A 17,511-nucleotide genomic window follows, 5' to 3' on the forward strand; every position below is an offset into this window, starting at 1 on the left:
CTTGCATTTCCAGAGTTATGTATTAGTGACTTTTTGACTCCAAGTCGGTCTTCCATCAGTAGAGTAAGACTACAAACTACCTGAGTAGTCAGTCTGTGAACAAAGAGGAAGCCAGGGCCTTTGTCCTTAAACTGAAATGACATACAGTATAAGAGGGGCAGTTTTACCATAGCGAACTGCTGAGGCCCACAGAGAAAGTATGAACATGTGGGGAAAATGAGTTGAAAGTCGAACCGAGCTGACCCTCTAGACCAGGGATGTCAAACTCAGGCCCGGGGGCTAAATCCGGCCTGCGGAGTCATTTTATTTGGCCTGCGAGATCATCTCAAATGTGTATTACAGTTAGTTGACCCACATACATCATTAATATCATAAGACTTCAACATGAAAACCGTGAAACAGCTCACACTCACATGCAATACTGTATGTGCAGGTACATTTTAACTATGATGAGAATCTGTTTATGAAATGTACGTGTAAATATGAGAATTACATTAGTGTATGGACAATTGTATTGCCCGTTTTTAAAATATTTATTGAGTTTGGCCCGCAACTTTGTTCCAGATTTTGATTTTGACCCTCCGCCAATTTGAGTTTGACACCCCTGCTCTATACAGAATGTAGTCAAAGGAGCTAGATGAGCAGAACAAGATACTTCATAGTACAATATGTCTGTAGGAGCAAAGAGGGGATCAGTTTCCAAGCAGCTTGCTGACTGCATAAAGTCTGACTGCATAGATGTCTGTGTTTCTATGTGAAAGCCTTTGCCCCGTTGCACCTTCTGAAAGGTTGAAAAGTGTGGACATGAGAAGCAAGGTCACTATCGAGTGCTGTTTGTCCTGCTGTAAGAAGTCACCAGATTTGACTTCAAGTGAGACAAAACAATCTAACAGCTGAGGCCTGAGTCACTTCTGGTTAGACCACCAAATCCAAGTGTACTCAGTCAGTTCTGAGAACTACACAGTGTGCTGCGCGCGCACGCACACACACACACACACACACACACACACACACACACACACACACACACACACACACACACACACACACACACACACACACACACACACACACACACACACACACACACACACAGTAGTGGGCTTTAGGTGTGAACGTGAACCTGTGGTTTCACTCTGACCGTAACTGTATGTGTATGGGTGGCTGATGACAGATTGAAAGACCACTCTGTGGTGACCGCAATCCAGCCTGTGTATGGAAAGCAGAAAAGTATGATATTGTCCTCCCATGCACTTCAAGCCAGCTGTAGCACATACATAGGTGTGTGTGTGTGTGTGTGTGTGTGTGTGTGTGTGTGTGTGTGTGTGTGTGTGTGTGTGTGTGTGTGTGTGTGTGTGTGTGTGTGTGTGTGTGTGTGTGTGTGTGTGTGTGTGTGTGTGTGTGTGTGTCTGTGAGAGTGTGAGAGTGTGTGTCTGTGTCCTGTATGTGTCAATGTCTGTGTTGTGTGACAAATACACAAAGAGGTGATGCTACTGTAAATGCTGTGCAACTCGTTTCACTTTTACTGCCTCCCACTCCCCAACCACCATCACTGAGGACCGCAGTGGAAATAAACATTTCACCTTCACATTTTTCATTGTTTTTACTTAACAACGTATGCATGAGAATATGTGTCTGAGAATATGCGTTTGCTCTCTCTCTCTCTCTCTCTCTCTCTCTCTCTCTCTCTCTCTCTCTCTCTCTCTCTCTCTCTCTTTTGCGGTCTCTCTCTCTCTCTTTTGCGCTCTCTCTCTCTCTCTCTCTCTCTCTCTCTCTCTCTCTGTCATTTTGTTCACTTTTCTACAGCAACCTTCACATGGATATTTATTAATAAATATCTTTTTTTACCAACACATTCTTCATGAGACATGCTTGCAGTACTTGTCTCTCATATCATTTTACGAATTTTGTGGGCTCATGTGCCAGATCAGAGATGAGGCTAACACCACATATGAGAAGAGGTGGCTGTTTGCAAGACACTGTAACGGTATCAGTTCTATCGCCAGTGGGACGTGCGTGTATCGCTCCTATTGCCCTCAATGCTTCATCACTTCTGAGAATGGACCTGTTGTGGTATAGAGACAGGAAACTCATAACAAAAAAAGGCTGTATCTTTGTCTTTCTTGCAAAACTCTCGCTTTTTCTACCCCGACTCATTAGCAGTAAGCGGCACGTAGGAGGAACATGTGGGTGGCGGGTTAGGTGCAGGATGAAACACCAATGGTGAAAGATGATGAGGATTAACATGCATGAGCCAAACACACACACAACCACGCACACAGACACACACACACACATACATGTACGCACGCACGCACACGCACAAACACACACACACACACACACACACACACACACACAACCACGCACACAGACACACACACACACATACATGTACGCACGCACGCACGCACACGCACAAACACACACACACGTATGCACGCACATGCATGCACGCACGCACGCGTACACGCACTCATGCACACACACACATACACACAGAATAATGTGCCTACGGTAAACTGATGGTTTTCAACTGTCGTCTTCAGGAGCGTGTCTATAGGGGCCTTTTGCCCTGGGGCCTTTGTGCAATTGTTCCGCCACTGCTCATCTTCCTTTGAAACAGCTGTGTGTCCTCACTGTATTCACCAAAACCTATTTTTTGGAAAAACAAAACAAAGAGTAGACTTTATGCTCCATAACACAAAGTATAATGGAAAAGACATGACTGGATATCCAAAATTAACAAATTATCAAATTTCCCTTATAATACCATAGGCCTACAGTATGCAGCGTTTCCCACAGAAATTTTGGAAAGTATGGGGGCAGTTTTTTTTTTTTTTTTTTATTTTTTGGGGGGGGGGTGGGTGGGGGCGTCGCAGGCATTTCACACGGGCCATTGGGGGGGGGGGGGATTCACGCGGCGTAAATGCAAAACGGCAAAACAATGATTAAAGTATGACATTGGCGCATGGAGAAACTATAGGCCTACATTTCAGCCATTTATGTTATTAGAAATTACCCCTCATGCAGGGGTCTATGCAATGAAAAAAATAAATAAAACAAAATAGGAGCACAGATAAAAATTTAGAAGCACTGTGAAATTGTTAACGCACAGACAAAAAGGGTCTAAGAGAGTAGGCTTTGCCTTTTTCCCCACACACATAGACATCATTCTACATGAGGGGTGCTGGTCACAAGACCAGTTTTTCAAAATTCCTCCCAGTAAAAGGACTGAACAATATATTGCACATTTATGTCTATATTCGCATTCATTCCTATATGTAGCCGATGTCTCCTCTGCTGTGTCAATGAAGGCTTGTCGCCTAACTCATTATCATACAACAGAGTGTCAGTAAACTCATCCCAACTGTCCCTTCTCTGCCTTCTCTGAAGGTTTTTTATTGCTCCCAAACCAAGTTAACTACAACAACTTGACTAGGCTTTTGATCCCTCCGTCTTTCAAGCACTCATGGTTTACTCTATAGGATGTTTTTACTCCAGGAGCAAAATGCGAAGGAAATCGTTTTATACATTTTTTTTTTTACATTTTCGGAAACTATGGTGCGCCATAGTTTCCTCAATGTATGGGAAACACTGGTATGTTGATGTTTTGCATCTAGACACCTGTTGCCTGACAATGCTCTCAAGTTTAAATGAGCAAACAACAGATTTAAATGCAGTTACAGTTATATTAATAACTGTTAATGATAAGGGGTCGTTTCTTTAATAAACATGTACTTAGATGCAACATACACAAACCTCTATTACACTGTGATAACAGTGTTATTTCAACCCTTAAGATAATACTCTGTACCAAATGCCCTTTAGAAGATCCAGTTTTAGAAATGAGAAACAATTCCCCTTCTACATGGATGACTTGTCATAGACATTTAAATTCTCATCTAATTTTTGAACCTGGATGTACAATACCTTGGACTAAAGAGCACCCAAACCCAAGAAGCCTACAAACAATCATGATAGGAGCACGCCATATTCTACAAACACACTCAAGGAGATGTTAAATTAACTCTCTAAGTGTTGAATCAATACTGCACTTTAGCTGTGCTCACAACCTCTAGTACATGTGTGATTGTAAAGATTTTTCCAGGACACACGTTTTCCATCATGAACCACAGATAACGCAGGGGATCTCCCAATCTCCACTATGTTCCTATCTTCTGCACAACTGCTTACATCAACATACTACAACACTGCCTTGACACATCACATACAACCTAGATTTTCTTGATGAGCATTTGATAAGGCAGAACGAAACCCGTGGGGGGGCAGGCAGCATGGTGTTTGATCAGCCCACCTCGGGTCAGTGGAAACTGGGGAGAGTTATTTCACTATAGTGTCTCTGCACTGGTGTTAATGCTGCCTGCTACTCTACTAGGGGGAATCCCTCTTTAGGTGGCGTAGTCATGAAAGAGCTAGCCAATATTTAGGACACAGAGTTTTTCTAACCTGTTTATTTGCTGACGCAGCACCACATAGAGGGAAAGAGAGACACAGAGAAAGGGAGAGAGAGAGAGAGAGAGAGAGAGAGAGAGAGAGAGAGAGAGAGAGAGAGAGAGAGAGAGAGAGAGAAATTAACCAGTGCTCTCCTCCATCCTCCTCCATGACTGAGGTAGCCTACTGAGCATGGTAACATGCCGCCGCACTGCTCCCTTGGGCACTGGGGGCTGCCCCCTTGCACGGTTGAGGCATGAATGCAATTTCGTTATGTGCAGTGTGCACTTGCATGCTGTCACAATGACAATGGGAGTCGGAGTTTCCCAGATGGGCTTTCATTTTGAAACGTTTTTGTGATTGAAGCAGGCAGTTCCTAAACTAACTGTCACCATCATGATCATACCAGTCCTGCCTTGAAGTCATAAACATGGCAATGATGCTGCAATGTCATCATCCATCCATCAATAAGATGGGATGAACGCACAATGCAAAGTGCCCACCTTAGTCCTACTCTAAACTTTTTCAGTGATTCTTGGCTGGCAGACTTTGAATACTCTCAAATCAATCAATCAATCAAAATGACTTACAGTATATCACATTATCACACATAGTAAACAAATAACACAAATCATATTTACAATATATTTAGGGCCTAACTGACTTCCCAGATAGCAAAATGTTTTTGGCAGAGTTTTGGGCCAAATTGTGTCTTGGCCTTTTGGCTGGCTTCGGTTTGAGTCCCCGGGCCAAAAGTGGCCCAAATTTGGCATGCCAAAACCAACCAAACCCAGCCATAAATTGACCAAAGTTCACCCAAAACCTATTTGGGATTTCCACGTACAGCCTTAAAGGCCCCAAAAGGAATTCCAGACCCCACCCTTCAGCCAAAATGCAGCCATAAAGTACCCATAACTGTCCCAGAACTGCCATAAATGAGCCTAAATACTGCCATAATGTACCCATAATTCAGCCATAATGCACCCATAACTCTCCCAGAACAGCCATAAATGACCCTAAATACTGCCATAATGTACCCATAATTGATCCCAAATGTCGCCATAATGGGGCCAAATGTCACTTATTTGTCTTATAAGTTTCAATGTAAACGTTAAAATGTAAATACCGGTATACAGAGAAACTTATAAGACAAATAAGTGACATTTGGCCCCATTATGGCTACATTTGGGATCACTAAATATTCCTGTTTTATTGTTGAAAATCACACATTTAATAAATGTGTGATTTTCAACAATGAAACTGGAATATTTATGCATCTAGAAAAAAACCCCAAGACAATTAAATACATTTCATTATACTTTATTGCCTCCAAATGCTGTGACTGGTTAGGGTGGGCAAGTGGCTGGATTTGATGGATGGGTATAGCTGCACGGCAGGTGGTGGAGGACTGGGTGACTTGATGGGTGCTTGTATGTCTGGGTACAGGCCTCTTGTTTTCATCTTGGTCCCCTGGCCAGTAAAAGCAGGTACTCTATTGCCACATAGAGGTAGGTAGATCAGATCAGATTCGCGACATCTGGGAAAGAATAAAAAGATAAACCAAATTGAATTACTACATGCAAAAGTAACTTTGAAAACAGTGGCATTACATTTTTTTCTTCTTTTATTTAACCTTTATTTAACCAGGAAAATAGACCCTGTTGAGATTAAAAATCTTTTTGACCAGGGCGTCCTGGCCAAGTGGCGGCACAAATGCACTTGATTAATAGAGTAATAGACGGGAGAGGGGGGAGGGGTGTTATTAAAATTTGGTACCTGTTTTTGAGATCCGATTTGATTGACCCCTCCCACAGGTGACTGCAGTGTCCGTTCGCAGCACAGCATCTGAAAAGAGAATGTAGATGTTATTTCATATTTTATACATTTTAAATGACATGAGTAGTAGGCTACAGTAGATTGTACAACCATCTACTAAATTGTCAAAAGTAAAAGGGAGAAAAAGAATAGGAAAAAAACTGATTCTAAGATCAGAGTACTGGTCAAATTGGAGGTTTTTTTTAACCTAGCTTTTAGGTTTTTCAATAACAACAAAGCAGTAGGCTATCTATCTCATTGGGTGTGCCTACAGTAGAATAACTGGTGAAACAGACTAGTCACTATGTTATATCATGTGCCATTGTTAAAGCTTTCTGACAATTAGTAATGCTCCCACTACCCTGGACTTGTCAGTAGGCATATCTGAGGTGTTTTTTCCCCCTTATTCAGTCTTTTCAGAGATCCTGGTCTGGGGGCAGGCGTTTGTTTACATTTCACCATGAATTCACTTCTACTTTTACCTTTGACACCTCTAGTAAGCTACTCTCTGTGTTGAGGTAGCCTATTACAAATGTTAGAGCAAGATTACATAGGCCTACATGGGCCACATTTCTGTATACGGTTTACCCCCTGTTGTTGATAGCTGAACAATACACACTGCCTTAACAACTGATCATGTTAAATAGCCAGCGCTTAAACACAAACCGACCATTGCATTACCCAATACAGACGTATACTTAAAAGCAGTTACATTAAAAACAAAGACTTTCACAACGAACGAAGATTAGACCAGAGAGAGAGGTTAATAAATTGTGGAACCAACCTGTAGTATGCCTGTCAAAAAACAAGTTCCTCCACCGGGTGACTTCAGCAGCAGCACATCTGAAAAGACAATGTAGAAAAAAGCAGATTCACTCGATTGCTTCAGTAGTAGGCTAGAATTACAGTGAGTCCAACACTTTCCGTGACAGACAGATATTGCTAGATAGTGCTCTGCTTTGTGCCGATAGGTAGAAGATGCTCCATGCCTGAGTTAGCTAGCTCCCGGCTTTTGCTAGCTGTCGATGGGCAGTTAGCTGGGATTGCTAGTGTTGTTGTTCTTTGATTGAAATTCCCTTGGCATTGATATCTGAAAGTGAATTTCAACCACAGAACAACACTTAATCAACCGTTACTGAGTATGAGGGTAGCAACTAAGATTAAATGTCACAGTAGTGTGTCACAGACGTTTGTGTTTTAGCTCCTGTTAAAAGGGTATCTAAGTTTCAGCCATTGAGAGTATGGTTTCAGCGCATAAAAAAACACGGAAACCGACGGTCACAGACCTATGAAATCAACATGAAAACCGATAACACAAAATGCCTCATCTCTTAAGTCATTGGCGGTTGTATTTAATATAAAAACGTGTCAACTGCACTTACCTGCATAAACTGAAGTCTGACACACACTGGCGCTGGGGAAACTGAAGTGAGGCAAGCACGAGTTTCTCTTGACAGTTGATTTTGGCAGTCTTTTGGGTTGCCGTAAGCGCACCAATGTAGAACGTTGCTGTCCCGCTCTCCACCCGAGGTTCAGATTAACCTGACACATGCCATAACCTGGCCATAACTCATTCATTCACAGTCCGCGCGTTTTAATGTGTTGTGGGAAGCCATAAACAACCCATATTTTAGCCAAATCTTTGTTTTTTTGCTTTCCAGAGGAACGCCCCAATTCACTGGCGCCCAGGTCAACCATAACCATGCCAAAATTTTGCCAAAAGCTTATGGCTTGCCAAAAGGAAGCCATAAATTGCAGATATCTGCCAAAACAAAGCCAAAATATCTGCTATCTGGGTTGTAAATCAGAAGAGTTTTAAACTCAATTTTAAATCTCACTGAGCCAGTGCAATGATCTAAGTAGGCCTACCGGAGATGTGGTCTCTTTTTCTTTGTTTTAGTTACTATGCTGGCTATGCCGAGAGACATTGATTTCACGCCAACCTGTGACGGACATTGCAATGCAATGCCAATGATGGGTGAATTCTGGGGACCCTTTTTGCCTACACACAGGTGAGCGAATAGGCCTACACTGTTACTTTGGGTATCTGTAGACTACTGCTGAGCGGTTTGGGATGTGCAAGAAATGTGATGTTTTAGGCCTACCCAATGAGAGTACATTATAAGCATAATTATAAGGGGCCTACTCCCATTGGTTTTGGAGTAATGTCAGTCCTCCTAACTCGCGTGGTTGAGAATGTTACGATTTACTGCCACCTTGTGGAAAATCATGAGTCAGTATTTCCCTGGCACGAGAGTTTACAATCTCCATGGTAACCGAAGCCACGGAGCACAAGGAGAAAAAGATGGGTCTGCGGAAAATAGGTGCCAAATAGCCTGTAACGCGCACTTTTTTCGATATAAGTTTAGTATTTAACAACAGCAAGAAAATGAGTATCTCTGTGACGCGGACGCTTTGCAAGAAAAATGAAAACAAGAAGGGATATCGCCCACAGCGGCCGCATGATTATCTTTATGGTGAGTAAGCTTAAATAACAGTGTTTGCTAGCAACATTATCAACTACACGCAGGTCAATGGAAGGATTGAAAAGTTAGCATGCTGGTATATCATGTTCTCTGACAGCACCAAACATTGATAAGCGTGTTAAAGCAGAGTTTCCATAATACTGACCTGGTGTTTCTGTAGATCCCATTTACACGGTGTCTGGGGAGATGGACCATGCTCGAGTCGCCTTCAAAGCTTACTCGTCAGTGGAACGAGTGGTAAGAGGACTTGGCAGGCCTACTATTTCTTTTCTTGAACCCTGTGAATGAGTTAAGGCTTATCATGCACCACAGCAGTAAGCAGAAGACATTGTGCACAGGGGTGGATCTAGCCATCTTGGGGCCCTAGGCGAAATATCAACATGGAGCCCTCAAAAGTCATTCTTTAAACATGTAACTTACACAAAAGAAGGGTCACCAATTGGCATGGAAGGAGCACGGGAGCTATTTTAATGTTTTGTCTCAAATGTATCCTCGATTAATTTACATGAGCGGCAAATTAGGATCAGGCCTACTTTGTTTTGTGTTTATCGTGACTGTTGTGATACTTGGGGGCCCTAATGGAGGGCAGATCTGGTCAGGGCCCTAGGCGATTGCCTAGGTTTGCCTTAAGTCCGCCTCTGATTGTGCACACACAACGAGAGAGGTGTTATTTAAGAAACATTGCTGTCCCGTGAGCATCTCCATGCCAACGTGGCCTCGCCTGGGATTATCAGAGTAGTATTACAGCATGGCTGTCTAAATGACTTTCAGACAATAGATTATTTTTCCCCAGCATCAGGAAAAGCTGAGATCTCTCTCTTGTCTCCGTAGCGGAAGATGCCGGACTTCAGGTCCATGTTCAGCCACCTGCCGCACCACCCGCGCTACACCCTGCGGCTGGAGAAGGTGGACCCTGTGCCTGACTTCATCGACCGCAGGTGGCGCGGCCACGCCGACCAACGCAGACAAGTGCTGCAGCAGCTAGCCGGGTATGAGGAGTCTATACACACACACGTGCGCGCGCCCAGCAACACACACACACACACACACACACACACACACACACACACACACACACACACACACACACACACACACACACACACACACACACACACACACAGACCAACACAGACAAGTGCTACAGCAGCTGGAGTCTCTCTTGCGTACCTGTACATTCACCATTCATGTATAGTCCTACTGTATTTGCTTATCATTTAATACATGCTGTTTTTAAACATGCTTATTGTCACTGATGTATGGTGGTGTGTGTGTGTGTGCGTGTGTGTGTGCGTGCATGTGTGTTACAATAGTGTTGTTCCAGGAGTGCAGGTGGATCAGCAGGAGTGCAATGTGGGTGGAGTTGACCGGTGGAAGTACTTCAAACGGTACAAACTTATAACATGGCAAACAGTTGAAGAAGCTGCTATGTTCTTATTTTTAACCCCCCATCAAATGTACTCTATTTGATAATCTTGAGCATCACAGGACACAGCAATGTCATCCTTTAACCACAAACTCTAAATGCCACCACTGTCCGTGAAGTATCGTAAAGGAACAGTTACAAGTTACACTACCTGTAGATTTATGGTAATATATAAACCCACTGACTATTTGTAGTAATTCATTCTTTTCTTTTTATATCACCACTCATCTCTGTGTTCTCTCTTTCCCTCTCTCTTTCCCTCTCTTCTATATTTCCTCTCTCATGTTGCGCTTTCCATTATTCCGCTCTTCCCCTTCAAGACCTCTGCTCCCGTTCAGCCAGCAGGTTCCTGCTGATGTGGTCTTTGCAGTGCCCGCGTAAGTTCTCCTGCACAGCACTCTTAGAACCTGTAAGCTTAACAGGAAAAGCCATTTTTAATAAATACCGTTTACATCAGAATAGTGTGATTGTATACATTTTTTTTATACAATCACACTATTCTGATGTAAACGGTATACTAGTCACCCATGGTACTTTTGTGTGATTTGAAGCCCCCCGGGAGAAATTTGGTGGTGCGATATCCACAAAATGGCATTGTTTACATGATACATTTAATGCAGAATGAACTGAAATTCTGAATAAAACTTCATTTTAAAACGTCATGTGAACACTTCACAATTCGGAATTAAATGAAAGATCAAAGTGAACTCGACAGAACTATTTTATTCTGAATTATTAGTTCTGGATTAAAAACATCATGTAAACGTAGCCAATGTCATACAAGGAGGGTCGACAGGGCATTGATTTGCAGGCACTCAATCAGTTATTTTTTAAATGTCTCCATTGTGATACAGTAGTGCTAATTGCAGTCCCATTTCAAAGTTTTAAACATCCGGGCTTTCAAACAAATCATTTATCGTGATCTCCCTTATGTGTGTCTCAGTTTACATTATATTTTGTTTGAAATCCCCAATTGCAAAAACAGTGTTTTCCATTCCAGGTAAGATACGTTAAGCTTACTTACATACATAATATTTTTGTGCTGCTATTCTCCCGATGTAGGACCTTATGGTTACAATTAAGGAACATTTTCTTTCACAAATCTCACAGAGCCATAATATAAGGAACTCTTAAACAGATAAGTATTACTGTGTTGGAACTAATTGTTGTATTACTGCTGACCATTATATTATTTCATATCGTCACTGTCAAGCAGAAACCTTGTATCTCCACGTTTCATTGTTTTTTACTTATTCATTTATAAATCACTATTTTTATTAAATAATAATTTCCACATTAAGGCTAGTTATTAAATAACTTATCATAGATACTTGTGAAGACTGAGCAGTAGTATTGATTTATATTTTATAATGAATAAAGACTGAATATAAAGTAATAAAAAAGAGATACAAGGTTAGTTCTGGACAGCAACTACAGTATGCAATATTTTATCTCTCTGTATAATGTAATTATCTGCCTGATTGTAATGTACAGTCTTTGGCGCCCTCTGTCTTCTTGTGATTGTCCTCCTCCTCGTCCTCCTCCTTTTCCTCCTCTTCCTCTTCGTCCTCTTCCTCTCCTCTCCAATTTCGTCACCTCCGCTGCTTCCTCAGCTCCACTCCTCTGCCCCCGCGCGACGATCAGAGCGATGGGACGGGGGAGCCGTTCCAGTGTACGGTGGGAGTGCAAACGGACTACAGGGACAGCGAGGCCCAAACGGACCCCTACACCCCCGAGTATGTGCTGAGGCCTGGCACCGCCCCGCCTGAACTGGTCACCTTGGCCACACTCACCTGGGGTAAGAACACATCTTACACTACTACATTGTCACCTTGGCCACACTCACCTGGGGTAAGAACACATCTTACACTACTAAATCGTCACCTTGGCTAACCTCACCTGGGGTGTAGCTAGTGCTTGAAGTGGAGAAAGAGAGGTGCAGGAACCCTAATCGTCTGAAGATACCATCCAAAAAGGAAGTACAAGAACCCTGATTTTCCCACAGTCTCATCAGTACCAAATCAGTACAAGTCACGTTTTTGTAGGCCTATTGCCTGCACGCATTTGGAAAAACTTGTTTTGAACTTATAAAATGCGGCGCACGAGATAAGTTCTGCTGGAACCCTGATGATAAAAATTATGAGGAAGAAGACAGGGTTCCCCCCCACTTCAACCAGTGGGTGTAGCGAAGAGGAGTAGAGTTGTCCAGCTGGGACTTGAACCCAGATGTTTTTGGGTAGTAAACTGAGGCTCTGACAGCTACACCAAAGAGCCAGGCTCCTTGGTGTGACAGTCAGAACACACCCACATCCGTAGTGATGGTCACTCCATCACACTGCCTTTCCCTTTGTGCGCTTCACACACTCATGGTGTCCCTCACGCAGCTGCCCATCATGCTTCTCCCATCCAGTGTGCCCCATCATCTATGCTTCACCCATCACTGGGGTCCCTCACATGGAATTACGTCTCACACACAACACACAATGCTTCCAATGACCTCACGATAGCCATTCCACTTCTGACACCATTTGTTGCGAAGGGGAGTAGAGTTGCACAGCTGGGACTCGAATCCAGACCCTCTGGGGTAGTAAACTGGGGCTCTGACCGCTGCACTAAAGAAGCAGGCTCCTTGACGTGAGCGTAGACCCCTTCCCCTATACCCCTAAGCACTGCCCTGCCTAAAATGGTCACTTTTTCCACACTCACCTGGGGAGAATTCAACCAAATCTTTCACATTTATGATGGGGGGACAGATGATGCATTCACAAACAAAAGGAAATCCTTTGAAGAGAGAAACTAGAGCACACAGTATCTTAAAACTTTAAAGGTGCACTGTGTAGAATGTGCCCAGAAAGGTTACTGCAGGTATGCTGTTTATTCAAGCTGTGCTGCCTATTACCAAATTTGATCTTTTCATGAATATTTACTAAATAATAAACCAATATTTACTTGTATAACCAAAGTACAGTACGCTTTGCGGCTAAAACGTCTATTTCTGGAAATTCAAAAAGGCGTACTATGGAGAAGATCCCCCTTCTCATGTATGAAAAGTGCAATTTTCCCAGTCATAATGAATACTTAGAATTTGGTGGTGGTGGTAAGTATTTATGAAAAAGGTAATATTTGTGAATGGGCAGCATGAATTCTGGAAATAAACTACAAAATATATTACACGGTGCACCTTTAACCACCGACTAACATTTCAATGTCTCTCTCCCTCTCCTCTTTCCTCATACTCCAACTCGTCCCCCTCTTCTTTCACTTCTCTCCCCTCTCTCTCTCTCTCTCTCTCCCTCCTCTCTCTCTCCCTCTCTCCTCCCTCTCTCCTCTCTCTGCTCTCTATCTCCCTCTCTACCCTCTCTCTCTCTCTCTCCCAGGTCGTGGTCTGCCGGCAGGGCTGGCGGAGGTGGAGATGATTGAGCGTGCGCGTGCCAAGCGGGCGTGGGAGGCTAACCTGCCGCCCCTCAACGACGCCAGCCAGCTGGACAAGAGGAAGAGGATGATGGAGGAGATGGAGAGGAAGGAGTGGGCCTTCAGGGAGAGCGAGATCGAGAAGTGAGTGATGCAGGGAGAGGGAAAGAGGAAAGAAGTGAAGGAGGAAAGGATAGAGAGGGAGGGAGGGAAGGAGGAGGAGGATGGAGAGGAAGAAGTGGGCCTTTAGGGAGAGCGAGATCGAGAAGTGAGTAACAGTAGAGGAAAAGAGAAAAGGAGTGAAGCAAGTAAAGGATAGAGAGGGAGAGAGGGAAGGAGGAGGAGGATGGAGGAGATGGAGAGGAAGGAGTGGGCCATCAGGGAGAGCGAGATGGAGAAGTGAGTGATGTAGAGGAAAAGAGAAAAGGAGTGAAGGAGGAAAGAATTTGATGCAGGGAGGACTGGAGTGAAAGATCCTTGTGTGTGTGTGTAACAGAGGCTAACTAGCAGAGTTGGCGTGGAGCGTTGGTAAAACCTCCTTCCGATAGCCTCATACAGTCTCGTGCCATTGGGCCGAGAGACTAGTCCCTTGGCCCAGTGGTATCGTACTGTGTCTCCCATTGCCGGACCGTTGTAATTGACGAGTTCGCACGTTCGATCCCCGATCATAATAATAATAATAATAATACTTTCGTTTTATATAGCGCCTTTCAAAACACCCAAGGACGCTTCACAGAGTGTTGTGTTGGAAAGTGTGAGTGTGTGTGCACGTCAGTGTGTGAGCGTGTGTGTGAATGCATGTAAGTGAAAGTGCTTGTGGAACTAGCCGCCATAAGCCTCCAGGAAGAGATTTGTCTTAAGATGTTGCTTAAATATGACCAGTGAAGGGGCATTCAGGATGTGGTCGGGCAGATTGTTCCAAAGAATGGGAGCAGCAACATGGAAGGCTCTGTCACTGGTGGCCTTGAGCCTGGTACGAGGGACGATCAGCTGGCCCTTGGAAGAGGACCGCAGGGATCTTGAGGGGTCATAGGGGTGAAGGAGGTCTGTGAGGTAGTGGGGTGCCAGACCATGGAGGGACTTGAAGGTTAGGAGGAGGACTTTGTAGGTAATGCGTGACTTGTGTCATGTGTGTGTGCGCGCGGGCGCGGGTGTGTGTTTTGGGTGTTGTGTGTGTGTGTGTGTGTGTGTGTGTGTAGGCTGCAGGAGGCGCGTCTGGTGGTGCTGGTGAACCTGCTGAGGCAGCGAGAGGAGCACCAGCAGAAGGGGACAGTCAAGCGCCTGGACCAGAAGTACAGCCAACAGCAGAAGAGCAAGGAACACACTCTCAACCGCATACGCAGCAACTACATCATATGTGAGGACACACACACACACAACCATATAGACAGACATGTTTTAGGCTAGTGTACTGTATAGCCAATACAATACATCAGGGGTTTTCAATTTCACTGTCAGTGAGCCTCCCCTTGTAGATAAAGGGAGTAGATAAAGACAACCACCCCCCCCCCCCCCCCCCCCCCCGAAAAAAAAGACACAACCCACCCACATTGTACACCAAGAATAGCCTATCAATTATTACCCTCAAATAGGCGTTTCAGAGTGTAAGGTAAGCGTACCCATTAAGCCTATACCCTTTAAGCCCACTTTCAACTTTGAGGTCAATTTAAAGAAAGGGAAAAGGTGAATTTTGTTGTTCATCACCCTATCCAATTAAAGGGTTTAGTAACTGACAAAATGTTTTTTTATTGCAAAAAAATCACATTTTTTATCGTCGAGTTATCCCCGTCCAAGTGAACCCAGTCTCAGGACTACTGACAAGAAGTTGCCTCAAAACTTTGTTGTTTTGGGACATGTCAGAAATCATAGAATTTCAGCTAGTTCAAGTAAAATATTTTGAAAATACTTTCATATTTAGTGAACTTAGAGGTAAATGTAATGCTTTTTATATATATACATGCAGTGTTTTACTAAATTATAGCATTTCCCTTCAAATGGAAAGATGTGTTTTATGAGCGAGCAAACGCTGATATTCTCTTGATACAACCACACACCATCTTTATCTACCGTAAGACTTAAGGTGGTTAGGTATGAATTCTAAGCATATTCCAGTTTGTTTGGCATTGATCTTTAAAGAAATGCATCATGAAATGTTTTTGTGGAGTTGATTATTTCCATAAAATAGCTTTTTGTATAGGCGGGCTTAATGGGTACTAGGTGGGCTTAAATGGTACACCCCATTGAAATGCATGCAAGTTGGCATGCATGCTAATGAAAAATGCCTTTGAGGGACATAAAAAGTGCTGTACAATCTCAAGTTGTAGTTCAAAAAGGCGCAATGTAATGAACTAACAATAATCAATAAGAAAAAATATTTTTCTCTGTTTGGATGAAGAATTTTATGAAGTATATGAAGTAAGAGATGCTGTAATGTTTAATTAGGTTTTATGCATTATTTTTTGAGCAAATCTTACATTTTGGAAGAATATTTTGATCTGAAACCATTTATGCCATGTAGGCTACACTGTTTAAACTCAACTCGCACACCTCACCAGGTATTTTGATAATAAAATAACTATATGAGCTTATTTGGAACACAAGTGGGCTTAAATGGTACCAAAGGTATTCATCAATTCAGTGATAAACATTGAGAAGAGAGGTAAATCTTACTATTTAAGAAATCATTTCACAAAAAAATTGTGTGAAGATGATTGAAAAATAAAGAAATTTAGATTTTGGTGGGCTTAATGGGTACGCTTACCTTATGTGATGTGTATGTGATGTGTGATGTGATGTGATGTTATCTTATACCTGAATCTGTGACTGTGAGTTTGGGTTACTGTGGAGTCAGGCTCCATGTTCTGTTTGTCTGATGCTCCACATGCATGGTACTAGTAATGTGCAATAGTCCCATGATGCTAGGCCCACATGTAGGCTATGTCTGGTCCTTATTTAAACCAGTCTTGTGCAGCGCAAAATGAACTTCTGTTTCAATAACAATTGATAGCCTATATATTATAATAGGTACTACATGTTTTTCAGCAAGTTTTTTATTATTATTATTAAATTGTATTTACTTTCATTGTAATTCTTTTTTCATTTCTTTCATAATATTTCGTCTTAATGGAGGCTACTGTTACAGTAACATCACGAACAGAAGGCCTGTCCAAATCATTGCTTCGTTGCCAAGCCAAGCCAACAGTCAAATGGTTGAAAATAATGACGACATGCCTTTGATGCGCAAAGCTGTTCGATTACGGGTTGTAGCCTACAGAGGAGAAGCGATATAGCCGCAAGTCACCCTGCACTTCAAGCCTTGCTTGAGTGGATTCTCAGACGCACACAGAGCCGTGAAGTTAGGAGTAACTGAGATGAGGCTATCAATTTATCCTCCCCCTCACATCTTCGTCACTCACAACTGTCACATCATCAAAAAAATTTATTCACATTTAATTTGCAAATGTTGATGTGGAATTTGTCGCGCGCTGCTGTCCTAGGCCTACTACTACAATTTGGGCGATATCGTTTCAAAACTTAACTTCGCTTTGCAGAGGCGTATGCCTCCGAGGCAAACGCACATTGGTTTTGGACTGCTAGAAAGCATGAACCTTTATCTGCCATCCAACATTTCCCTGTTTTTTTTCCTCAATTTGACGATTTCATACTTCGACCTGATTGTGAGTAGCTTTAAGTCGCCGGATTCCCTTCGAAGTTTACAAACTAACTGAAGCTTTCAGAATGTCCATTGCAAATCCTTAAGATTGTTTATCGTGCGCGAGGACTTTTAAGCAGCGCTTGGGAGGGAGTGATGGCACGAGCCGTCACGTACGTCACCTTTCTTTTCTAATTTCTCCTACCTGCGCTCTGCTGCTTAATATTTTCGTCTCTCTCTCCCTCGCTCGCTATTTCCCCTCTCTC

The 17,511-nt window shown here is 43.1% G+C and overlaps 1 protein-coding gene across 1 annotated transcript in view; it reads left to right on the forward strand.

The window, feature by feature from the left end:
• The first annotated feature begins 8,552 nt into the window (after positions 1-8,552).
• Positions 8,553-17,511, forward strand: part of cfap91 (cilia and flagella associated protein 91) — a 32,254-nt gene continuing 23,295 nt past the window's right edge. Inside the window, exons 1-8 of the mRNA XM_063213946.1 lie at positions 8,553-8,747; positions 8,917-8,993; positions 9,588-9,745; positions 10,070-10,144; positions 10,503-10,559; positions 11,796-11,980; positions 13,560-13,737; positions 14,793-14,950. Of these exons, the coding sequence (XP_063070016.1) occupies positions 8,660-8,747; positions 8,917-8,993; positions 9,588-9,745; positions 10,070-10,144; positions 10,503-10,559; positions 11,796-11,980; positions 13,560-13,737; positions 14,793-14,950 (976 nt within the window). The 5' untranslated portion in view covers positions 8,553-8,659. The remainder of the gene's footprint in view (positions 8,748-8,916; positions 8,994-9,587; positions 9,746-10,069; positions 10,145-10,502; positions 10,560-11,795; positions 11,981-13,559; positions 13,738-14,792; positions 14,951-17,511) is intronic.

The sequence above is a fragment of the Engraulis encrasicolus genome, chromosome 13 (assembly GCF_034702125.1).
Source record: "Engraulis encrasicolus isolate BLACKSEA-1 chromosome 13, IST_EnEncr_1.0, whole genome shotgun sequence".
NCBI lineage: Eukaryota > Metazoa > Chordata > Actinopteri > Clupeiformes > Engraulidae > Engraulis > Engraulis encrasicolus.